Source organism: Panthera onca, chromosome E2 (genome assembly GCF_046562875.1).
Source record: "Panthera onca isolate mPanOnc1 chromosome E2, mPanOnc1 haplotype 2, whole genome shotgun sequence".
Lineage (NCBI taxonomy): Eukaryota > Metazoa > Chordata > Mammalia > Carnivora > Felidae > Panthera > Panthera onca.
Window position 1 is genome coordinate 15,538,960 of NC_138353.1, and position 24,712 is coordinate 15,563,671.

At 57.7% G+C, this 24,712-nt stretch overlaps 2 protein-coding genes across 21 annotated transcripts in view; one reads left to right on the forward strand and one right to left on the reverse strand.

Annotated features, from left to right (window-relative positions):
- The first annotated feature begins 854 nt into the window (after positions 1 to 854).
- On the forward strand, positions 855 to 14,427 carry DPF1 (double PHD fingers 1). Of its 10 annotated transcripts, none has more exons than XM_078438468.2 (12): positions 859 to 1,061; positions 6,896 to 7,056; positions 7,153 to 7,260; positions 8,779 to 8,906; positions 9,165 to 9,254; positions 9,633 to 9,711; positions 9,910 to 10,041; positions 10,917 to 10,967; positions 11,061 to 11,180; positions 12,305 to 12,417; positions 12,998 to 13,121; positions 13,260 to 14,427. In XM_078438468.2, exons 1-12 carry the CDS (start codon positions 919 to 921, stop codon positions 13,328 to 13,330), a joined length of 1,320 nt encoding a protein of 439 aa, XP_078294594.1. In that variant the 5' UTR covers positions 859 to 918; the 3' UTR covers positions 13,331 to 14,427. The 10 variants fall into 10 exon arrangements, with proteins under 10 accessions (XP_078294598.1, XP_078294594.1, XP_078294595.1 ...); XM_078438469.2 differs by having other exon boundaries at positions 868 to 1,061; positions 12,998 to 13,109; XM_078438470.2 differs by having other exon boundaries at positions 868 to 1,061; positions 13,028 to 13,121.
- A 2,344-nt stretch (positions 14,428 to 16,771) lies between these two features.
- Positions 16,772 to 24,712, reverse strand: part of SIPA1L3 (signal induced proliferation associated 1 like 3) — a 236,991-nt gene continuing 229,050 nt past the window's right edge. For all 11 annotated transcript variants that reach the window (XM_060650967.3, XM_060650956.3, XM_060650963.3 and 8 more), the window contains 3 exons: positions 22,042 to 22,177; positions 20,290 to 20,371; positions 16,772 to 19,058 (listed from right to left, as the gene is read on the reverse strand). In XM_060650967.3, coding sequence (XP_060506950.3) covers positions 18,915 to 19,058; positions 20,290 to 20,371; positions 22,042 to 22,177 — 362 coding nt within the window. In that variant the 3' untranslated portion in view covers positions 16,772 to 18,914. The remainder of the gene's footprint in view (positions 19,059 to 20,289; positions 20,372 to 22,041; positions 22,178 to 24,712) is intronic.

The following is a 24,712-nucleotide window of genomic DNA, read 5'->3' on the forward strand; positions in this document are numbered from 1 at the left end:
TGCTTTGTGAATGTAGAGATAACACGATTTGCTGATGGGCTTGGTGTGTGTGTGTGTGAAAAAGAAGAGAGTCGATGATTGATTGCACTTAGAACAAAATCCATTTTCTTTGTAATGTCCTACAAGGCTCTACATGATCTGGGTCCTTGCCCTGTCCCCAACCTTGTCTCTCCCCTCACTCATCCTGCTCCGATCACACCAGCTTTCTTACTGATCTTTGCACTTGTCAAAGCGTGTTCCCTTTCCCCTCCTGTCTCCTGGCTGGAACTTCTCGGGTCTCAGCTCAAATGTCATCTTCTCAGAGAAGCCGTTTTATAGCATTCATAATTTTCTAAATTGATTTTGTCTATTTATTTTCTTCTTTGTCATCTTGTCTTTCTCCACTAAAAGGTGAGCTGTTTGAGGGCAGCGACTTTGGTCACTGCTCTGTGTCCCAGTGCCTAGAAAAGTGCCCGGCACCTGGCAAGCACTGATTAAGTGAACAAAGACACCGATTAACCTCTGTGCTCGTTTACAGGCTGGCTTACACAGAAGAGACACCCAGACAAGCAGGCATAGACAAGAACACACAACAGATCCTTGGGTCATCCACATACCCTGGGGAGACCCAGAAGCCAGGGGCCACCTGCTCCCGCGCCCGCGGTTCCTGGTGGATGGAGAGCCCGAGGTGGGAATGGAGCACCCCCAGGGAGGCGGAAAAGATGCTCTGGGACGAGCCCAGCCCCGCCCTGTATCCCCAGCAGCCAATGGGCGTGTGGTCCTCCCGGCGCCCCCTGGGACGTGTAGTCCGGTCAGGGGCGCCCTCGGGCGCCGCTGTGCGCCCCTAGACTCCACGTCCCGTCGTGCGCCGGGAGGTGCGGGGATTGGCCGAGCCCCGCCCCCGGCCCGCCCCGCTCAGCTCGCGCCGCAGCCCCAAGAATGAATGAAATCGTAGCGCGCTGGGCGGCAGAGCGGGCGGCGCAGGCCGGGCTGGGCCCGCGCGCGGCGGCAGCAGCGCCCCGGGCCGGAGGCGGCCCAGCCGAGCGGGCCATGGCCACCGCCATTCAGAACCCGCTCAAGTCGTGAGTGTCCCCGCCGTTCACGTCCCTCCATCCCGCCCCCCACCCCTGGCCCTTCCCCCGCCTCTTGGGGAGGGGGACGCAGCGCGCGGAAGGTAGTTTAATGGGGGCCCTCCAGCTCGTCCCCCCCACCGCTGGGGGACCTGCCGCCCCTTGTTGCCCCTTGGGGTTGGGGGCGGGAGCCCCTTCAGGGTCGCGGGGGCGTCTCTTCTTTGTCGCTGTCAGTGAAGGAATGTGGCGCGGGTTGGGGGGTGGCGGAGGCCGTTTCCCCACCCAGAGTGGGGGTAGGGGCTTCCCTCTCCTCCTCCTCCATCTCTCCTTCTCCGTGTCTCCGGGGGCGCCGGGGGGCATAGGGCTGGGAGTACGAACGCCCAAGTCCAGACCTCAGCCTCCGGGGTCTTCACCACCCTCCTTCCCCCTCAGCAGAGCACCTTTCTCTTTCCTCTCTCCTTCTCCGGGGACCTCGGCCCGCGTGGCCGCAGGGTGGGAGCTGAGACGTCGGGGTTCCCGGTCGGATCCCTGCTGGCTCCCTTTTTTCCTCCCCGGGTCTTCGGGACCTAGAAGCTCCGACGCCCAGGTCAGTTTAGACCGTGGGATTCCTCCCTTTCCCCGCCCATACACATCTAACCAGAGCATCTGGGACCGGATGCTTCGGGAGAGGATGCTGGCAGCACCCTCAATCTCGGGGGATTCCCTCCCTTTCTCCCTGTCCGCGTCCCTCCTCCGAGCGTTAGCTTCCTCCTGGGCCCGGTGGCTGGGAACCTGGACGCCCGGGTTCAAGCCTAGCTCTGTCCCATCCCTCTCCTCTCTTAGCCACCTCTTTTCTCTCTCTTTCCATCTCTCTCTCTCGCTCCCTCTTCGGGATCCTGGACTCCCGGGTCCCAGCGCTCCCCACCCCCTTTCCTCCGGCGGTGACAGCGGGCTCAGAGTGACAGGCGCGCGGCCGTTCCCGCCCTCCCTCCCCGGCTGGCGAGCGCGGCACTCCCCTCCCCCTCCGCCCCTGCCCGGGGGTGGGGGGGGGTGGGGGTGGGGGTGGAGAAGGCGGAGGGCGAACGCCCGCGGCGCCGCACAAAGGGACTGTGGCGACCTCCCCCCCTTCCCCCAACCTCTTGCTCTCGCCGCCTTGACCTTGAGCAGCGCGTGTTGGGGGGTGGGGAGGGGGAAGGGGCCGGGAGCGCCCCCCGGCCTCCTAAAGGCCGGGCCTGAAGGCTGGACCCTAGGCCCCCAGTTGTTTCTGGTTTCTGGCGGGGTCTGTTGGGAGAGGAGTGGGGCGGAGGTTAATAGGCACGCGCCTACACGTGTGGCTTTGCGGTGAGCAGGAGAGCTTGCAGGGCGTGTGCGGAGCCGGGGTCAGTGTGAGGAGGTGTGTGACGGTGACACCCTTCTGCTTCCCTCACTCTGTCTTAACACACAGACGGAGGTGTGCCCCACGAGGAACACCCTCGAGCTGGCTGGGACAGGGTTCCTGTGCAGGTTGGTGGATCTACAGGCATTCTGGCCTCCTCCCTCTGACCCTGGCCGGACCTCTTGGAGGAGGTCAGAGGAAGCGTTGGGGTGGGTGTGCCAGCGCCCTGCTTTGCCCTTCTTTGCTCTCCTCTTCAGACAGGTCCTGGGGTTGAGGGCAGACACTGGCTTCTGAAAGAATGGGAGCCAAATCCCCTTGGGAGTGGGAGGCTGGAGGAGTGCGAGGCTGGGTATTCTGACTACCTGGTTTCAAACCTCATCTTGAGCCCTAATTCTCCCCCTCCCTTCTCCCCCTCCTCCAGAGCCTCAGTGTTACCATCTGTGTACTGGGGACTCCTAACAGAGCCTATTATCCCATGGGGCTTGTGATCTTTGCAAAGCACTTAGTACAGAGCCTGACCCTGACTAAATGTAGTGATTAGTAGTCGTAGCATCAATATTGATTTCTCTTGCGGTCCAGTTCCCACATAGGGCATTGCGGGGGCCTGGGCAACGTTAGGGTGCGGGTGCCAGTGCCCTTCTTTGCTCTCATCTTCTAAGGCGTCTGCAGGGGTGGGGGTAGGGGGTGGAACTCCCCTGCTTGGGCAGGGGAGTTCAAGTGTGGGAGGGGGATCTGTGAGGGTTACTAGCGGTAGGGAAAGGGAGGCAAGTTTCAGCCTGGGTCTGGTGGGGGGTGGGGGGCTCAATCGTGCTGGTGAACAAGGGCTTCCGGGGAGGTGATGGAGTTTTCTACACTCAGCCTCCAAACCGATCAAATGGATGCAAGGGTTCTGGGGTGGGGCAGGAGTGAGCTGGGGTGTCTGAGGCTGGAGGTGTGGGGAGCAAGTGTAAGCATGTGTGGGTGGTGGGAGGTGAGAGAGGAAGGTGGCAAGGGCATTCTCTGAGCTGAGCTGCTGGGCAGAGGGGGAGGGCTTACTCTGGATGAGATACGGGGTAACCAGGGGAGGGGCCTGAAGACCAGAGTGAAAATGTGGGTACCATTCCAGGTAAGCATCCCGACTTACTCTCCTTGCCACCTACTCTCAACCAGATATGAAGCAGAGACCTACTCTGTCCTGTTGCGGGTAGGGAAGGGGGAAGGTCAAGGCCTTATCTGGGGGAGATGGGGGAGGGTTTGTGGTTTGTGGGAGGGGTCTGAGACACTAGAGGTGTGTGTGTGTGTGTGTGTGTGTGTGTGTGTGTGTGTAGAAGTGATAAGTATGGAAGACCTTGGGGGTGTCTCTCACCAGAGGGTAGGTAGGGGCATCAAGTGACAAAAGAGGTGAAGGCTATTATGCAGTCTGTCTGCCGGAGAGCCCCCTGGTGGACAAGGACATTTGTGGGCGTTTTTAATCCACGCAGGGGCTCAAACTTGAACACAAACTTTGGACGGGGGGGGGTCCAGGTGAGTGTTGGTGCAGCTTGGTGGGTCAGCTCACTATCTGGGGATCGCTTAGGGTACAGTCTGTGTGAGTGACAGTGGGAAAAAGAAGGAAGTAAAAACGCACTTGGGTACAGATATCTAGGTGAGTGAGTCCCTCCCTTAGTCCCACCTTCAAAGAGCCACCAGGGGCTCAGATTCCTCATCTGGAAAATGGGGGGTAAAAATAGCATCACCCCAGAGGGTCATTATGAGAATTGCACCAGTGAATCAAGTACTTAGAACTGTGTCTGACACATCATGGGTACTCAGTATATTTACTCGTTCAACAAATACTGAGCATCTTTTATGTACCAGGCATTCCTCTTCTTCTCTTCCTCCTCCTCCTCCTCTCCCTCCTCCATCTTCTTCTTTTTTTTAAAGCTTATTTATTTTTATGAGAGAGCGTGCACGCACGTGCCCGCGTGTGAGCAGGGGAAGGGGCAGAGAGGGAGACAGCGTGGAAGCGGGCTCTGTGCTATCAGCGCAAAGCCCAACACGTGGGGCTCCAACCCACAAACTGTGAGATCTTGACCCCAGCGGCAGCCCGGACGCTCAATCGACTGAGCCACCCAGGCGCCCCAGGGTATTATTCTTTCTAGAAGGGTTGGCTATTTTACACCTTAACTACATATCAAATCCTCTTTGTGGAATGAGTGAAGTTTTACTGAACACTTACTACCTGCCAGGTACCTTTTAAAAACACTTTACACATATGTACTCATTTAATCCTTACGACAATCCAATGAGGTGTCATCCTCATTTTACACGTGAGGAAACCGAGGCCCAGAAAGGTTAAGTCATTTGCCCAAGGCCACATGGCCACCAAATGGCAGAGCCAGGATTTGAATCCACAAGGTGTGGCTCCCGCTGCAAAGTAGCACTGTGCGGTCTAGCCCGCGGAAGGAAGGGATAGAGCAGGGCGGGGTCACTGTGAGAGTGACAGCCCTGGAGGGACTAGATAGGGTTCTCTGGAGCTGGGAGGGACTGGGGAGGGGGGAGGGGGGAGGGGGGGAGGGGGAGGTGTCAGTGAGCCAAGCGCAGGCTTAGCCGGTGGACGTCTGTATGGGCACCTCTTAGGTATCTCTAAGTCTCAGGGCATTGAAGTGTTTGTGTGAGTGTAAATGTACGTGAGTCTGTAAAGGTGTGGGAGTGAAGTGTGCGTGAGTCTACGTGGGAGGCTGTGAGTATACGTGTGAATGTGTGTGTAAACTGCCGTATGTGGGTGTGTGCGAGTCCAGGTGTGCATGTGTGAGTGTCCGCCCGGGAGACTAGACGTGCGTCTGGGCGAACGTGTGTGAGTGACTGCGCGCTCCCTGGGCCCCACCTCTGCACCCGCTTCCCCGCGGGGTCCCGCAGGTCCCCGGGCCCGGGACTACGACTCCCAGCATGGCCCGGGCGGGCCCGCCCCGCCGTCGTGATTGGCTGTGGTCCCGGTGCTCCCGCCCCGCGGGAATGAATGGATGGGCGGCCTCAGCGCCCGCCCGAGCGCTGGGAGGACCGACCCGGCGGGGACCTGCTGGGGGCAGGACCCGGGGAGCAAGATGGCCACGGTCATCCCCGGCCCCCTGAGGTGCTGCGGGCCGGCGGGAGGTGGGGGAGGGCGCGCGGGCGGGTCTGCGCGGGCGTGTGTGTGTGGCGGCCGGGGGTGGGGCCGAAGGGGTGTCTGGGGGGCTGTCACCGTGGGCCGTGCTGCGCGGGGGTGCGAATGTGTGCGATCATGGGTCTCTGGCAAGAACGGTGTCCGATGCGCTGCTCCTGGACGAGCGGAGGGTGTGGGGAGCTCGGAGTCCTCTTCGGGTCCTTTTCGGGGAAGGGGGTCATGTCCCGCCCGGCGACCCCCGGGGTTGGGGAGAGAGTGAAATGGCCTGGAGGTGCGGGAGCCTTGGTAAACTTAAGTGAAGCCCACACTACCTTTGTCTTGGCGTGTGGAGTGTGTGTCACTTGTTTGTACTGTTATTTTTTTTGTTTTTTTGTGTGTGTTTTTGGATATGTGTGTGGATATGTGTTTAATATCTTTCAGTCTACCAGGTATCTTGGGATATTTGGGTCTTTGAGTGTATGTACATGTCCTTTGAAGCCGCATCATTTGTGTTCTGTGTCTGGATTTGTAGTTGTGCGTGTATTTATGTGTACATTTTTGTGTGAATATGGGTGGATTTGCCTGTTTCTATATTGTATACGTGTATATCTTTGTGTTTGGATATGTGGTGTTTTAGATGTTGGTTTCTATATCGTGTATCTTTATGATTGTGTGTACGTGTGTGTCCTGTGTGAATCTGTGCGATTTCTTTGTATAGTGTGCCTGGACATTGTGTGTGTGTGCGTGTGTGATTTGTTTGTGTTGTGTCTTTAGATATGTGTGTAGGTGCACATGTGGGTAGTTTGTTTTAACATTGCTTCTAACATTTGTGTATGTGTGTGTCTTTGGTTGCATGAGTGTGTGTGTGAAGTGTGGTGTCTGTGATCTGTTTGCATGTTGTGTGTCTTTGTGTGGGTGCTTTGTTTATGTTGTGTGTCTTTGGATATGTGATGTGTATTTGTGCGTGGATATATGTGTGTTGTGCCTGTCCCACACTATGTATCTGCGATGTTTGTGTTTTTTTTCAGTAGATATTTGTGTGTGCACGTATGTGAGATTTGTCTGTTTCTCCTTTGTGAGTTTTGGGCTATGTCTCTCTTTGTGTGTGAATCCTGTGTGATTTGTTTGTGTTGTGTATTTTGATATGTGCACGTATGGTTGGGTCTTGGTGTATTTTTGTCTGTTTCTACATTATGTGTGTGTATCTACCGGTTGGCTCCGGGCCTGCTTGGGTCTCAGGTTGGGGGCTCCTGAGTCCAGGAGCCACAGGAGGGGAGAGACTGGAGGAGTCGGATCACCCATTCCCGAGCGGCGCGTTGAGGGAGGGGTGCTGGACGACCCGGCGCTCCTGCCCTTGGTGACAGCCACTCGCCCGCTCGATCGCCCTCACAGCCTAGGCGAGGACTTCTACCGCGAGGCCATTGAGCACTGCCGCAGCTACAACGCGCGCCTGTGCGCTGAGCGCAGCCTGCGCCTGCCCTTCCTCGACTCGCAGACCGGCGTGGCCCAGAACAACTGCTACATCTGGATGGAAAAGACCCACCGCGGCCCTGGTACCCGCTGGGAGGGCAGGGGCGGGGTGGGGCGGGGCGGGGCAGCGGCTTTGCGGCGGCGGCGTTCTCGGTCCTCACCGCCCTCCTCACCTGCAGGTCTGGCCCCGGGACAGATCTACACGTACCCCGCGCGCTGTTGGAGAAAGAAACGGAGACTTAACATCCTGGAGGACCCCAGACTCCGGCCCTGCGAGTACAAGATCGGTGGGTGGAGCTCCATCCTGTGCCCCGGGGTGGCCCCAGCCGGGCCCGGGGCAAACGCTGATCCGTGTGTGGTGACGACGCCTGTGTGGTTCTGAGCATTTGCCTTTATTTCCTTTCTAGCGAGTGTCTGCAGGTGTGTGTCTGGCTGTAGTCCAGACATTCTCCGGTTTTCCCTGAGTGACTGCTTTGGACTTGGACGTGTCTTCTCCTACTGGGGCCCAGGTGTATTCCGGGGCCCGGTGCTATCTGTTAGGTGCCTAGGTGGCTCCTCCCCGGTGAACTGGGATGTGCTGCTGTGCGGCTGTCTTTCTTCCTGTGGGCGCCTGAGTGTGTGTGCGTGTGTGAGAGTGTCTGGTGGTAAGCCTTTGCGTCGGTAGTGGAGTGGATGTAAGTATCTGTGTCTCTTTCTAGGTGTTTCCAAGGACATTAGCGGGTTTGTTTCATCTCGTGTGTGTCTGGTCTCCCAGAGGGTCCGGCGGTTTCTGGGTGTGTCTGAGTGCATCGGGGTGTCTGGTGTCTCTTCTTTTGAGTGTCTGGATGCTTTGGAATGTCTGGGAGAATCTCTTCCCCTAGTATCTGCTATGTCAGGTGTATCTCTGCCCACGTGTGCTGGTCCAACCAGACCGTCTGGCCTTATCGCTTCTTGAATGTGACCAGCACTATTAGAGTCACTGGCTCTTTCTCTTCCCTCGTCCTCTGTGTGGGTCCGGGTATACTGAAGTGTCCATCTGTGTGGGTTTTTTTTTTAAGTTTGTTTGTCTGTTTGTTTATCTAGAGAGTGCCCACACGGGCTGGGGAGGGGCGGAGAGAAAGCCGGAATCCCAAGCGGGTACCCTGCCACCAGAGCAGAGCCTGCTGACCTAAGCCGATCAAGGCGCCATGGAGTGTCCATCTGCCTGTCTTTCTGGGTGTGTCGATTGCCTCAGAGGCGCCGTGTGTGGCTCCCCTGTGTACGTCCGTGTGTGTCCATCTGAGTAATTCTCTCCAGATGTGTCTGTCTGGATCTCCCCTGTGTGTGTCCACATGTCTGGTAGGGTCTGGCTGGGTGTTCCTTACGTGGATCTGGGTATAGCTGACGATTTAGTGTCTCTTTCTGATTGTCTCTGGGTGTATCCCAGGGTTCGGATATGTTTCCTCTACGTGACTGGGTGTATCTGAGTGTCTGGGTGTATCTCCTCCTTTGTGTGTCTGGCTGTCTCCAGATGATCCGTCTGTATCTCCCATGTGTACCCTGTTTGAGAATCTGTGTTTCTCCACGTGCATCCAGGTGTAAGTGAGGGAGGGTCTGGCGTGTCTCCGTCTGAGTGTGTCTGAGCGGATCCGAGGGCCTGGCCGTGTCTTTCCCAGGTCTCGGCCTCCTTCCCAGTATGCGTGATTGAATCTTTGAGTCTGTTGCTGGTCGAGTGTGGGGACACCTCTTTCCTGAATCAAAGGGCATGGCTCCCCAACCTGGGCAGTTTGAGAAATCCTCCAGGGACAACTTCCCCACTTGACCTCCCACCATGGCCTTGTCCCCAGATTGTGAGGCACCCCTGAAGAAGGAGGGTGGCCTCCCCGAAGGGCCTGTCCTTGAGGCGCTGCTGTGTGCTGAGACAGGGGAGAAGAAGATTGAGTTGAAGGAGGAGGAGACCATTATGGACTGCCAGGTGGGACCACCCCTCAGGGGCCCCGGCCGCCTTGTCACCCCCGCCACCTGCCCTGGCGCACCCTGTTCCCGCTCTCCGATCTCCCCTGGTTCCCTAGGGCCTCTGGGCCTCCTGAGTCGCATCCTTCCACACCTCATCTCTGTTCGGAAGACCTCCCTGCTTGCCCTGCGCCCCCAGTCTCCAGCTGTGTCCGCAACTCCCACAGAGAAGGACAGCATCCCCCATTTTCTTGACCTCAGTCTCCCTTCTGGTGTCCAGAAACAGCAGCTGCTGGAGTTTCCACATGATCTCGAGGTGGAAGACTTGGAGGATGACATTCCCAGGAGGAAGAACAGGGCTAAAGGAAAGGTATCACCCCCAAATCTTTCTCCCTCACCTCTCTCCTCAGTGACGGATCCCATACACTGAGCGTTTATCGTGGTCAGACCCTAACCCGGTTTGGCCTCACCTAATTCCCAAAGCAGCCTGAAGGGGTAGAGGATTTTATGCCCATCGCACAGAAGAGGACGCTGAGGCTCAGATATATGAACCCATTGGCAAAACAGAGATTGTATAGTGGGTCGGAGCCGCCTTCACACCCATGAGGAAGCCTCTGAGAGGTCAAGGGGGTTACTCGAGGCCCATAGTCAGGAAGTGGCAGAGCTGCGGTTCACCTTTCAGGCTCCAGTGATGAAAACGCTTTCAGTTGCCTCCCTTCTTGGCCCCTCATCCCGCCTCTCCCCCCAGGCATATGGCATCGGGGGTCTCCGGAAACGCCAGGACACCGCATCCCTGGAGGACCGAGACAAGCCGTATGTCTGTGATAGTGAGTCCTTCTGAAGAGGGGGAAAGAGAGAGTGGGGCCTAGGGACCTCTCCCCTGCTGGCCCCCTCCCTCCTGTTCTAGAGCCCGGCGGGAGGGGATGCTCAGGCCTCTGGCAGAGGGGGGAGGTGTGATCCCCGAGGCCAGGGTGGAGGCCGCATGGGCTGGGAGGGCTGACCGGCCCTCCCTGCTCGCTCTCCAGTCTGTGGGAAACGGTATAAGAACCGGCCAGGGCTCAGCTACCACTACACCCACACCCACCTGGCTGAGGAGGAGGGGGAGGAGAACGCCGAGCGCCACGCCCTGCCCTTCCACCGGAAAAACAACCATAAACGTGAGCAGGCAGGCGGGCTGTGGGGTAGTGAGGGGCCCCGGGAGTGGGGGCTGAGGAGCCTGGGAGGGAGGGGGCACATTAGACATTTCTGGAAAATCTCCAGCTCAGCGGTCCCCTCCCCCCACCGACCATGGGGATGCTGGCTCTGGGGTTGCCATGGCAACCAACCATCTCTCCCTCGCTCCCGGCCGGGCGTAATATTTCTGGGTCTGATTTATTGTTTCAATTAGAGCTTGGGGAGGGGGGTGATAGATGACTCCCCTCCCTCTCTGCCTCCCGTTCTCCCTTTTTTGCTAAGCTTTGGCTGAGGGGCAGGGTCTGTGGCCTGGGAGCCCTTGGCGCCTGCCCGTGCCAATCTCGTGGCAGCCCTGACAGCCGAGGGATGGGAGAGGGCTCGGGAGAGGCTCCGCCAGCGGAGAAACTGTCTTCGCGCCCACCTCTTGGTGGGAGAGGGCGGTCTCTTCACCCCGTCCTCACCACGCACTGGGCACCTCTGTGTTCAGAATTTTTCTTGTGAACATCCGTCTGTTTGCATATCAGATCTTGGCCAGTGGTACCCCCAGTTTTTATCTAGTCGGGGCTTAGTTGGCACTGGTTGTGTGGTAGAAAGGGGAAGCAGGGGGGCTCTTCCTAAAGCTGTTATTTGCCAGTTTTGCCTAATAAAGAGTGAGTTGTCCTCAAAGAGTTCGGGGCTCCTGATGAGAATTATTTGGGCTCCCATCCCTGTTCTGCCGCGGCCACAACTTGGGGTAGCTACTCTCTCTCCTTACCTCCCCCATGCCTGGATAAAGGGGTCCACCCCGGGGCTGAGGCTGGGGGGCAGGGTGGAGCCTTGCCTATGGTGAGAGCCCCTCTCTCTGTCCCCCCAACCCCAGAGTTTTACAAAGAATTGGCCTGGGTCCCTGAGGCACAGAGGAAACACACAGGTAGGGACGCCTCCCTCTGCCCCTACTTGTGCAGCAGCCTTTGACTAGGTGCCCCCGCCCGCCTACGTCAACCCCCCGCCTGCTGTCTTTCAGCCAAGAAGGCGCCCGATGGCACTGTCATCCCCAACGGCTACTGTGACTTCTGCCTGGGTGGCTCCAAGAAGACGGGGTGTCCCGAGGACCTCATCTCCTGTGCTGACTGTGGGCGATCAGGTGATACCCTCACCTGAGGTTGCTGGGGGCCCGGGTGGAGGGGACGCCAGGAGTCCCGATCTGGAGGCTGGGAGGCGGAGAAGTGCGGCCTGGGGCTGGGGGCATCCAGAGCTGGTGGAGTGGACTCAACTGCTGAGGACCTTGGGAAACTGGGAGGGGGAGGGGTGGTCAGAGAGGCTCTGGGAATAATGGGATGCGGTCATCACGGCGTTGCCGGTCGTAGCACGTGCTTAGCATGGCACGAGGGGCAGTGAAAGGTGGTTGCCAAGGCATTGTGGGTAGGGAACCGTGATAGTGAGTAATGGATGGCCGTTGCCCGGGCACTGTGGATAACCGAGGGCGCTTGCCATGGAGTTGCGGTTAGTGGGATGTGGTTTCCCAGGGTGGGCTTGTAGGTAATAGACTGTGGTTGCCTCAGCACGGTGGGTAATGAATTGTGGTTGTCATGGTATCACGGGGAGTGCGATAGGGTTGTCACGGCAACGGGGTAGCGTGGAACGTAACCTGTGGCACCGGGTGGCGGCTGAGGGGGTCTCCGCACTGGGGTAGTGCGACGGCTGTGGGATCGGCGTCGCGCGGTACCGCCGGGAACACTTCGGTCGCCCGCCCGTCCTGGGGGACGGGCGTTGGGTCACAGGGAACCCAGAGCGTGGGGACCCCACTGTGGAAGGCGGTTGCCATGGCGCCGTGGCTGGGAGGACGTGGCTGCCGCGTTACTGTGGTTAACGGAACCTGTCGGCCACTCTGCTGTGGGTAATGGAATGTGGCTGCCTCAGCACAGCGGCTAACAGAATGTGGCGGCCCGGGTGTTGTGGGTGGTAGAAAGTGGTTGCCACAGCACTGCGGGTAATGGAATGCGGTTGCCATGGTATTCTGGGGAGCAGAATGTGGTTACCATGGTGGCTGGTAGGAGACTGGTGGCCACGGTCGCGGCAGCGCTGCTTGCGGTACGGTCGCTGGGCACCGTGCGCGGGGCGGGGTCGGGCTGTGGGCCACGGGAGCTCCTCCGGCCCTAGGACCCAGGGGTGGGGGCCGAGCCGTCTCCTCCCCGGGGGGGGGGGGGGGGTCAGTCAACACCGGGGGCGTGGTGAGCCCTAACTGCATCCCTGCCCCTTGGCCCCCAGGACACCCCTCATGTTTACAGTTTACGGTGAACATGACGGCGGCCGTGCGGACCTACCGCTGGCAGTGCATCGAGTGCAAGTCCTGCAGCCTGTGCGGCACCTCGGAGAACGACGTGAGTGCCCGCCCGCCTCCCCTGGGACATGCCCCCAGGTGGCCTCCCGTCCGGCACCTCCGCCTCTGCCAGTCGGGCCTAAAGCCTTTCCCTGGAGCCCCTCCCTGGTGAACACTAGTAACCTGTATTATTATTATTGCTTAGTGTCCATTAACTGAGCCCGGCACTTAGTGCTCCTCATCTCTCTGACTCCTCCCAACCACCCTCCGAGGTAGGTGCTCTCGTTCCCACTCCGCAGAGAAGACGCTGAGCTCAGAGAGGGGAAATGACGTGCCCGAGGTCACGTCTAGGAAATTAGTAGAGCTGGGAACTGAACCCAACGTCCATTGCTTCCAGAGCTGGTGTCAGACCATCTCGGTGGCGTTTGAAGTGTTCCACAGAATCTATAAAACCCAGACTGCGAATTGCAAACCGGCCGACCACAGGGGTGTTTTGCTTGGCCAAGCAGGGTTTCGCAAAGATTCCGTGATGCGAAGCCCGTCTCGGAGCCCTTTCTCGTGGGAGGGACCGCCTTCCCCGGCCCCTTTGACCTACCCCTGCCCCAGCCCCCCACCCCGGTTTCTGGTGCCCGTGCCCCCAGGGTGCCAGCTGGGCGGGTCTCACCCCCCAGGACCAGCTGCTGTTTTGTGACGACTGCGATCGGGGTTACCACATGTACTGCCTGAGCCCCCCCATGGCGGAGCCCCCGGAAGGTGAGAGAAGAGGTGGGCATGACACGGGGGCGGGTGGGTCGGAAAGCTGTCTTCCGGCTGAAGACCAAAGACCGTGTCTGCTGGCTGGGAGGTTGGGTCAGCCTCTTGGGGACCCGGGCCTAAATCCCTGTCCTCTGGCCAACCCCACAGGGAGCTGGAGTTGTCACCTCTGTCTTCGGCACCTGAAAGAGAAGGCCTCTGCCTACATCACCCTCACCTAGGCCTGGCTCTGGCTCACCCGGACCTCTGGGGTGGTGCTTACCTATCTGCCTCTCGGAGCTCCTCCACGCTCTCTCCGCCCTCAGTGCCCCACAGTGGAGGGGGACAGGGGAAGCCTGAGAGGGGGCGGGGCCACCCCCTTCCCTCTGTGCAGGTGGAATGTTTGCCCTGTGGGTTGGTGGGCCCAGCAGGGCCCCTCTCCCTTCCTCCCTCCTTCCCCATCCCTTGGCGAATGGGCACCGGGGGCTTCTGCTCCCCTCAAAGCCATACCCCGCCTCTGGGCGGGCATGAGGGGTGGTAGATGCCAGCCCGGGGCACGGACACAGCGTTTTTCTAAAGAAAAAGTCAAAAAGTTAAAAAAAAAAAAAAAAAAAGAAAGAAAAAAGAAATTAATATATACAAAGAGTCCTATAAGGCCTGGCTGGGTGGAGGGGGTGCTGCCGAGCGCATCCACTGGGCACCGGTCTATGCCAGCTTCCTGCCTACCAGCCCCACCCCCCAGTTTCTGGAGTTGCAGCTGTCCCACCTCCTCACCCAGTGTGGGCACCGTCCCCCTTCGTGCCCAGGGCAGGTGGGTGTGGTGTCCACCCTCGCCCCCTCTTGGTGCCCACCGTGGATACTGCATGACGTGAACCATGGTTTTGAACTCCGTTCCTGCTCCCTCCCTGAGAGCCCCACCCTGCCCGCTCTGTGCCTGCTGCCTGCCCTGGCTGGTGGGCGTCGGCTGGGGGGGCAAGGCGGGCAAGGCGGGCCCCTGCCCAGCGCCTGCTGGAATGAGAAGCACAGACTCTACAACGGACTAGTTTTTCCCCCTTCCCCTGCTCCAGTTCCCCACCGGCCAGGCCGGGCTGCCCCCTGCCACCCTCGCTGGCCATTTTGGGGGTAGCGAGGGGGTGTGGTTGTTTCTTGTGGTTGTGTGTGTTTGTTGTTCGGGTTAAAAAAAAGGGAAATTGAGACTGCAAGTGGGGGGAGGTGGTGGGTTTGGGGGGGTCTCCCCCAATCCAGGCATGCCCCCTCCCTTGTAAACGAGTCTCCTTTATTGCCTGCCTCTGCTGTGAATTAACTTGTTCTGTGTATTAAACTGGGCCTGACCCCTCTGCCCACAACTGCCTCGTTCTCCAGGCTGGACTGGGGCACCACCAAGAAGGGGAGAGGGGGCCTCCTAGGGGGAGACTTGACCAAGGTTAACAGCTGGAGCCGGCCCGACCTCCATCTCCCTCCATCTCCCCCCTGCACCCCGCCTTTCTCTGGCTTTGTCCCAGCTCCTCCCAGCCTCGCTGGGAAAGGAGAGGGGGGATGGGGTGGAGGGGGCTCCCGCCCAGCCAGCTGTGGTTGCCCTGGCAACGGACTGCTGCAGCTGCAGTGAGCAGCAGCGAGGGGGGAGGCGGGAGCTGGGGCCTGGGGGAAGGGATGGAAAGATGAAGAGGCCGCCCCTCCCGGGCTATGGTAGGCGGTGGGGGTGCCCAGAGCACCTCCTCTGGGTCCCCAGAGCGCCTCACCTGGGGTCCCCCATCCGGATGTGGGGCAAAGAGCGGAGGGGAAAGGACCAAGGAGAGAATGACACGCACACGAGGTTGGGCGGGAGGCAGATTTGGGCGAGGTGGGATGAGGAGAGAACCAGGACACTGAAAGATCAGGAGAGAGACACAGAGCCACACATTTATAGAGAATCAGAAAAAGAGCAGGAGAGGGAAGAAATAGATCTGGAGAGAGAGGTAGATGAGTGAGCCACAGGAGTGACGGGAGGGGGGAGAACAGAAGAGAGATGGAGATTCAGTGGGAGAGGGAGACATCAGGGAGAGACAGAAGGAGGAAGGAGCCGGTGATTTAGGGAAGCGGGAGAGATTCGGTGAGGGGAAGTAGAGAACCAGGGCACATAAATTAGGAGAGAGGCCAAAGAATAAGAGGGAGGCACATTTGGGGTTAGAGAGATACAGTCAGGATCCAGGGACAGGCCAAGTCTCAGGACAATGACACAGAGATGAGACTTCGTGGGAGATAAGGACAAAGAATTTTGGGGGACAATAGAGAAACGGGGAGAGAGCCAAAGGTATAAAGGATTCAGAGGTTGGCTGGGGAAGAGAGCCAGGGGTGATGGGAGGGAGAGAGATGGGGAGGAGGGTGCAAGAGGGCACTCGTGGGATGGCCGAGGAAGTTGGAAACTGGGGCAAGATCAAGATGGGGAAGGGACCAGCAGGGCACAGTGTGGGTGCGAGTTGCGGGGCGTTGGACGTTGGTGTGTGTCACAGGCTCCAGGAGAGAATGTGAGAACAGCTTGTTCCATGGTTCCCATGCCGGTTGGGGGAGGGCCGAATGGGGAGGAGATGGGGCCTCAAGAAGGGCGGAGACTGGGAGAGTGTCTGGAACACTCTAGAATTTTTAGATGTGGAAATAGCTGGTCCACCTCCTCTGGAAAAAGGATATATACCCGTTTTGGAAAAAGATGTTTTTTTGGGGGGGGGAGGGGAGAGGCTGAGTCAGAGGAGCATCAGGTTTTAGCTCAGAGATGGAACACTCCATGACAGGTAAGTAGGTGGGGTGGGTCAGGAAGATCTAGCCACCTGGCCAGCCCTGTCGAGAGGCTGGGCCGCTTCTCAGATCCGGACTTCCCACAAGAGTCCAGACCTTGGATTTTCACGTGGAATTCTGAGATTCAGAAAATCGGTTGGACCCTGATCCCCAGGTCAAACCGCAAGTGTTTCACCAGGGCAGATGCAGATCCAGGACAGGAGTTTAAGGCCTCTCCCCAGCTAGGAGAGCCCCTAGAGGGAGGCCTGACCCAGGGGTGAGGTCATGGGACACCCCCACCTCACTGTGCTCCCCTTGGCCTGGAAGCAGGGGCTGATTTGCACCCGAAACCACCAACCAGTTGACTGGCAGCGGGAGGCCTACTCCCACCGATGGGGGCGGGGACATGCAAATAAGCCAGCACCGGGAGGGTGTGGCCTGGGGAGACCGCAGCCAAAGGAGACAGGGGCCCCTTGGTTCTTTCTGAGTTCGCTTTCAAAGGGCAGATTTACCAAGCTGGAAATCCGGCTTTATGGCCAACCTCCAGATTTTTAAAAGTTTGACCACTAAATCTAAAACCAGCGCAACTCCGTGGGCTAGGTCTGGCTTTCTGGCCTCCAGTATATGACTTCTTCAGTAGAAGCTCCCTTTTTAACTTAAGGACTTTTTACATTCTCAGTGTTGGATTCCTGTCATTTGGGTTTCAAGGCTGGTTCTTAGGGAAGGGTGTGTGTGTGCGTGTGTGTTTGTGCGTGAGAGAGAGAGAGACAGAGACAGAGAGACAAAGGGAGAGACAGAGGGAGAGAGAGACAGAGAGAGAGAGAGGGAGAGAGATGGCGTTTGGGACCAGGGGGATGGGGAAGGAGGCTGACGCTGGACCACACCCTCCCATCAGTGACTCCAGGCAGCTGCCCAGCTAGTGAACACACAAGCCATTTCTATGAAACATTTATTTCCTTTGAAACCTCCAGAAACATGCCAGAAAAATCTCAAGACAGGGATAGGAAAAAAAAAAAAAAAAAAAAAAAAAAAAGACAATAAAGAATAAAAAATCCAAATGAAATCAGCATATGAAAAAAAAACCCTGCTATCTTCAAGCCTTCAGATTGAACACTAACCTCAAATTAAATAGATTTGTTTTGCAGAGATCCTTAAAAAATAACAGAAAACAAAACCAAAAATCATAATTTACACTTGTCAATGTACATGATTAGGTCCCCAAAATGATTCAAATGATCTGAAGAGATGAGGAGAACTTAAAAAAAAAGAGGGGGGCAGCCTCCAGGTTAGGGTCTGAGGAAAAGGCGGTGGGGAGGTCCCGGAGAACCCTTCCAAAAAGGGGTGGGGAAGAGGGGCAGAGATATCACAGTAGTTGGCCAGGACTGAGGACCAAGCAGGTCCCACCTTGAAGCCCTCATCTCACACCACAGGTGAGGGATAGGAGATGGCAGCTGAGGGCTTCTCGAGGGACTGCGGTGTGGCTGGGGTCAGAGGTTGATCACAGGGAGACAGGAGCGCCCTTTTCTCTTGCCCCAGCCGGCCGGCCCAGTGTGGCACCTCCCTGTCCAGCCCGGCACCTCTCTGTGTCCTGTGCAGTTCCGGAGCCCCCTGCCCTGAGGTTTCTGGCCTCAAAGAGAAAGCAGGGGGCGGGGTGTCTCTGGACAAAGGCTGGACGACCTGCTGCTGGCTTCCAGCCCAGAGGGTGCTGCTCGGAGCCGGGCCAGCTCCCCCTGCCTGGGGCCTCCCAAAATGGGAAAGGCCACCCACCTGCCCACCCTGACTTTATCCCTCTGAGTCCTCCCACTGAGTCCCAGTCCACGGGGGACACACCTTGATCCTCAGCTTGAGGTTGGGGGAATCCACAGATTGTGGCCATACAGACTTGTTCTGGCGCAACTCTACATGAAAAAATAAATATATATATATATATATTTTTTTGTTTTTAAAGGAAAAAAAGAAACTCTGTTTCCTGGGTGAACAGCGTAGTACCACTCTGGCTCGGCTGCCTGGCAAGCTGCCCCTTATTGCCTTTAGAGAACCAGCGTCTCATGGGGGGGGTTCACACAGCAAAGCACTCCCCGGGAAGCACAGTGAGGGTGTCCGGGCGTCCGCTTGCGAAGGGAAAACAGAACCAGAGAGGAGTTGCAGGCTGTTTTCTCTCCAGCCCTGACCGGAGGGCTGCGTGGAGCCCCTCCTGGTGCCCGGAAGAGGCCCTGGCTGTGCGGTCGGAGCTGGCGGGGCCTGGGGAGGAGAGACAGGGCTTCGCTGCCTGGGGCCAGGGCAGTAGCTGGAAGGTGGCATGGCCTGGGCGCTGTGGCCTTTGGCGGTCGAGGGGCGGATAGAAAAAAGACGGTATAAACAGTCCCGAGTGTGCAAATAGAGTTTCCCCTCAAAGAAGTTGACTTTGGATGCTGGGGGTGTCCTCTCTCCATCCAGGGTCCCAAGAAAGAAGTGAAACTCTAACAAAGTGCTCCTGGCTGCTTTTTGGAAGAGCGAGGTTGGGAGGGGATACTGTCCGTGCCATTTGGAGCTAGTGCACTGGGACTGAGACCCCTGGCCAGTTTCCACACAGGCCTTCATCTCTCTGGGGCCGAGGGGAAGCACGGGCCAGTTTCACACTGGTTTTTCATGCAGGGGGCTTGGCCCCACAAGCCCAAACTCTGTTGCACGTGGTGAAGAAACCTGGTTTGTGGACTCCTGGAGCTGCGGGGTTTGGAGACACACACCTGCCCTCCCTCTCCCCTTCCTACAGCTTCTGATGGCTTGGTCCTAGGAAGAGGCTAGATGGGCCTCCTGGGTGCGGTGTGGGCACGGTCCAGTCCCCAGGGACCAGAGATGGGCAGTTCAGAGGGAGGCCTGAGACCATGTCATCTTGTGGGGCAGGAGGACCTTGAGCAGACCACAGCTCACAGCCCGGGGCGGGGCCTGCGGCCATCCAGGGTTTCCGTGTCCACGAGGAGGGCGGTGGGGCCCTGGCTGGGTTATCGTGGTCATACCCGCAACTGGGAGCGAGCCAAGGGAGACAGGAGAGCGGGAGCCCGCGGCTGGCCCGGGCAGGGGTGGGGGCGGCTCGCCGCCTCAGAGCTCCTTCTTCTCCCTGCAGAAGATCTCCGCGAACTTGCGCAGTTGCTCGCTGGCGGCCTGTGACTCCTCCTGCAGGCGCTGGTTGTTCTGGCGTAAGCTGGCCACCTCCGACTGCAGCACGGCCTTGTCCTGCTTCTCCTGTGGAGTGGGGCCAGCGTCAGCGGGTGGGCACAGACGAGGCCTCCTGAGCCAGGCGGCCAGGGGTTCAAGCCCCAGCTCTGCTTCTCGGCGGCTTCGTAACCGTGGGCAGACTGCCTCATCTCTCTGGACCCATTTCCTCAACTCTTCCAACAGACCTCACTGTAGTTACCACCACCCCGTTTTACCCTCATGGCCATCTAAGGACTCGGGGACTGTTAGCCTCAGTTTCCTGAGAGAGGAAACCCAGCCTCTCCTAACGGAAAGTGGGGAGCTTGGGATGCGGGCGCAGGCTGCCCGCCATACAGGCTCCCTTGGCCTTTCAGAGACGCCCTTCCAGGACATGTCACATCTGAAGGCCGCTGACTTGTCCAAGCTCAGGCAGTATTAGATGGTGGGGTCGGATTTGAACCTGGGCCCCTATGATTCCTGTGCTTGAGGCTTCCACATTACACTCTGCCACCTTTTTGGTTTTTTGCCCGAAAGTATATAAAGCAACAAGTGGAAGTTCTCTGCCCTTATTTCTCTCCTCATTCTTCTACACCCTGGAGGTACGTATAATGAACAATTTGGAACGCTGCCTTCTAGATAACCCTCTGCCCTGTGGATGTTAATTTTTTTTTTTTTTTAAAGTATGACAATGTTCTAGGAAATAGTTCTGTAGCTTGCTCAGTTTTTACTTAAGTTACTGGACTTCTTTTGTATGTGAGTAAATACACAGATTCCTGCTATTATTTTAATTGGCTGCAGAATATTCCACTGCATGGGTGTCCTGTCCTTTATATAACCGTTCTCCCGTGGAGGGACAGCTGCACCGGCTCCAATTTTTTTTATTGCAAACAGAGCAGCAATGAGCATCCTTGCTCATGGATCTCTGTACCTATGCTTGAAATTCTGCTGGACAAACTCCCACAAGTGGAACTGCTAGATCAACAAGGCAGACAGTTACATTGTTTGATAAATATCATCCCCCTGCCCCCCAAAAAGGCTGGGGCCAATGTGTTCTTCCTCCGAGACTGTAGGCAGGTTTCCTCCATGTGTTTCCCAGCCTTTGGCACGGTCACCTTCTACTCTTTACTCAGGATGACACTCAAAGCTGGGTGCTCTCCCAGCGTGGAAGGGGTCGGGTGGGGACAGGTGCCGCAGCCTCGCTGCCCACGCCCCACACCTGAGTGTCTGGGGGGCGGAACGGGGGGGTGCGCCACGAGGGCTGGCCGCCTGGCGGCCTTACCTTCTGGAGGTCGGTGTGCAGCTGCTTCAGCATCACCTCCAGCTGGTACACCTTGCCTGTCAGATCCAGGGGAGGCTCCTCGCTGGAAAGACAAGGGGCAGGGTGAGACCCAAGGCCCACCAGCCCCCAGGGAGGGCTCCGGAGGAACAGGGGGTACGGGACACTCCTGTCCCCGAAGTTCTGGAGAGTCCTTTCCTTGCTGGGGTCCTGAGGGATGCCTGGAGGGAGGCTCTGGGGGAAGCCAGAAAAGAGCCAGCCCTCCTCCCTGCTGTGCTTTACCCAAAGACAGTACATCTGTGGATGTGGACGGAGGGCTGTGGCAGCCTGTGGATGGCTGTGCATGTGCCCGCCCTGACGTGTGCCTCCCCCGCGGGGCCTGAACCACGCGTGTGCTTTAGGTGTGAGCGCCTCACACAGAGCAAAACCAGAACCCACCTCACAGACACATCCACGGAGTACCTCGCAGACCTGGGCACGGTGTCTGCCACGGGACACTGAACATGGGGGCCTGCCCTCGGGGACGGGAATGGAGGACACTGACAGACGATGACGGCGCCCCCGTGACAGAGAGCCTGCCCTGCGCTGTGCACAGTCTCGATCTAACAGAGCTCCGCGCCCAGTGTAATCTGGGAGGTCACCCCGTCATTACCCGCTGGGCAGAAGGGGACCCTGCACCCTGGAACCCAGCCCTGGCCTGCCCGGCCCCTGAGGAGGAGAGGGGCAGCCCCTCCCTGTGGGGGCTCCACTAGGCACTGTGGGGGGCGGGGCAGGGTGTGCTGCCGCAGCGGAGAGGAGAGACACTGAGCCCTCCTGCCCTTTCTTTCCACCACAGTCTTGGCTCCTGGGGGCCTGCAGCTGCAGGGCAGGTGGGAGAGGGTCAGCTCAGGGGCGGAGGGAATCCAGGAGCTCGCCCAGAGCCCACAGTCCTGCCCTTTCCACACCCAGCCTGTTCCCGCCCTCACTGTATTGGCACATTTGTAAGTGCCGAGTTCCTGTGATTACAGTCGGGCCACATCTCTGGTGGAGGTTGAGTTCTAAAGCCAGTGAAAAGAGGGGTGTGAAGAAGAGTCAAAAACAAAAACAAAACACCAAAACCCAGGAGAGTCAAAATTTCCCTCGAAAATTACTTAATTTGCCCATAAAGTACAGCGCACCTCTGGTGTGAGCCTGCCTTGTGTTTTTTGCCAACCTAGTGCGGTCAAGTCTGTTGCACTAAATGTGCGATGACCCATGTCCTCTTCTCTCCCCGGGAAGCCTCACGCGGGTAGGGCCTCCATCAGCGCTTCCACAGCTGGCCCAGCGGGCCGTGCCAGGGGAGAGGCGAACAGTAACTATCAGGTGGCCATCCTCAGAATTCTGGAACGTGCGGAGGAGACCCAGGGGCAGACGGGGGGGGGTGGGGGGGGATCAAAGGCAGGGAGGAAGGGACCGGGGCGGGTGAGGATGCAGTGGGGGGCACCACTTAGAGGTTTTTTGAAGTTGGAGGTCGACTGACCATATGGATGACGCTGCGTTGTCTCCACCCACGAGGACCAGGCTAACCCGGACAAGGTCACCTCTGGGTTCCAGTGTGTGGGTTACTCCCAAGTCCCTCAGGGGAGACGCTCCCCTGGCTGTGCCGAGGGGGCGTGGGGGATGGGCAAGCAGCTGCTGTCTCTCATCCGCCTGGTGTCCCCCTCCTTCACGGGGCAGGCCGGCCACCCTCAGGGATCCGAGTTGCTGGGCCACCAGGTGTTCCCAGGGAAACCTCACCTCATGGTAGGGGTGGTCCTGGGGGTTGGGGGCCCCCTCTCCAGGCTCAGGTGGCTGTGGACAGGACTGTGTGCAGGTGGGACCTCCGGGCTCAGAGCTGGGTCGTTGAGGGAGAAGAGTGAGACAGCTCTTTGCACTGCCGGGCAGAGACGGGAGAGGGGAGAGGAGTCAGCAGGGCTTCCAGTGCCTCCTCCCTCTGCTCCCCCGCCCCACCGACCAACCACCTTTCCCAGCACACCTCCCACCCAGACCTCCGTGACACTCCCAATCACTTTTGTTAGATCACACACTTAGGATGGGCTCCAACCAAAAAAACCAAACCAAATTGACACTAACAACAAAATCTCATCCTGATGCTGAGCAAGCCTGTAGACTAGTGACCAGTTTATACAAAATGCAAGGGACAGAAACAAGTTAAATGGCAGCGTGACAGAGTAACCACCCAAATTCAGCATAAATGACCTGGTTTCATCAACAAACAAATGGTATGAAAAAAGTGGCCAAAAGAGGATGGGGTTGAAGTTGGGTGAGAAGTACACGGGGATTCATTTGCACTGTAGTTTTGAGAAGCTCTGTGAAATTTCAAAAGCAGAAAGAGAAGACAGAATACCATGTATACCGAGGAGAGAAAAGAAATCACATGGCTGTTAAAGCTCTGATTCCCAGGTCCCAACCTGAGCACCTGCATTTTTATTTTTTTGAGGTTTATTTATCTGAGAGAGAGAGAAAGAGAGTGTGGGAGTGAGTGGGAGAGAGGCAGAGAGGGAGAGAGAGAATCCCAAGCAGGCTCCAAGCTGTCAGCTCAAAGCTCAATGCAGGGCTTGATCTTGGGGGTAAATGGAGTGGCCACTGGGGAGGGGGCTTTGGCTGCCCCAGCCCCTCTCATAAGCCCACAGCTGGGAACCAGTGTCTGGACAGCTCTGCCTTCCACACATCTGCTGGCATCTGGGTCTCCAGGGAGAGGCTTGGAGCTTCTCAGCTGCTTCCCACAGAACCAGTGATCCTGGCCCTAGGATGCCTGGACCTTGGGGGCGGGGGGACGGGGTGGAGAGGAGGTGGCCCTGGCACCTCTCCCTGCATTCCTCCTGGGACATGGCCCCCACACTCCCCTTGCACCCCATCAAAAAAAGAGCCCACTGCTCAGGAAACCCAGGGAATGAGGCCCCCCTCCCCCCACAGGCAGCTGTGAGACCCCCTGGGGCCCCTGTGGAGACTTGGAGAAGACAGCTGATAAAGGCCCTTAGGTTCTCTTCCTGGACCCTGAGTCTGAGGTTGAAAACCCAAATGCCCTCAGGAATATGCAGGTGCTATAAATGGTGCCACTCATTTTTTTAAAACAATTTTTTAAATGTTTTATTTTTGAGAGAGAGAGACAGAGCGTGAATGGGGGAAGGGCAGAGAGAGAGAGGGAGATGCAGATTCTGAAGCAGGCTCCAGGCTCTGAGCTGTCAGCACAGAGCCCAACGCAGGGCTTGAACTCGTGAACTGTGAGATCATGACCTAAGCTGAAGTTAGACGCTTAACTGACTTGAGCCACCCAGGCACCCCATGATGACACAAGTGCCGTGAGCCTACGTAAATTCATTAACGCTAACAACCACTTTGCAGTAGGAATATCATCCGACTTTATTTACAGATGAGCAGACTGAGGCAGCAGAGGCGGACCGGTCGCCACCGTGCTCAGCAGCAGCAAAGCTGGGGCTCAAACCCAGGCAGTGGGCTGTGCGTTGCCTTTAAACCACGCCTGCCCTTACCTCCCTCAGGAGACCGCCGTGCCTTCACTTTTCACATCCTCTTCTGGGCCCCATCTGTGCCCCTCCCTCCCAAAGTCCTGGACCCAAGTAATGTTCAGCCCGACACTACCCGTGACTTGTGGTGGTGGTGGCGGGGGCGGGGCACATGAAACTTTTGGGGCCAGCAGCGTCTGGTTTGTGGAATCAATAAATGAACCAGTATAATATATGCAGTTCCCTTTTTGTCCCCCAAACTATCCCTGCTTTCCCACCACAGCTGTTCAGAGAGTGGGTGAGCATGAAGTCTGTGCCGGGCTGGAGGCACCACGGGACGATGGTCAACTGGGTCACACTTAGAGGAAAGGCCTCCCCATGCCAAGACCCCCGAGATTTGTGGGGATACAGAGCACGTGCATTTTCACTCCGGCAGCAGGTACTGGGCTCGCACCCACCTTACACTGAACCTGCCACGTGCGAGGGGCCCCTTTCCCCTCCCCCGCGAGCAGTGCTCTCGAACTCCATCTCTGCAGTTCTGACTGGTGAGGACGCGTAGCTCAGTGAGTTGTGACTTGCATCTATTTTATTAGGAGAGAGCTTGAGTGTATTTTTAAAAGTGTAAGAGCCATCTCAGTTTCCTTTTCTATAAAGGAAACCATGCCCATCTTTCTGGAAAACGTTCAGGTCCGGGCTTAAATCCTTGCCCTGTGTGCCCTTGGCCAGGTAGGTGACTCTGGTGGCTGAGCCTCAGTTTCCTCATCTGTAACCGGGAATCCTAACACATCCCTCACACTAGAGAATAGAAGTGATGTCTGTAATAAAGTGCTGGCTCCCTAGAGACGCTCTGTAACGTCATGGTGGCCCGCGGTCACCTCCTCCTGGGAACGCCACGTGGAGCAACCCTGTCCCCCACTGAGAGCGTCAGGCCTCTGAAGGGTCAA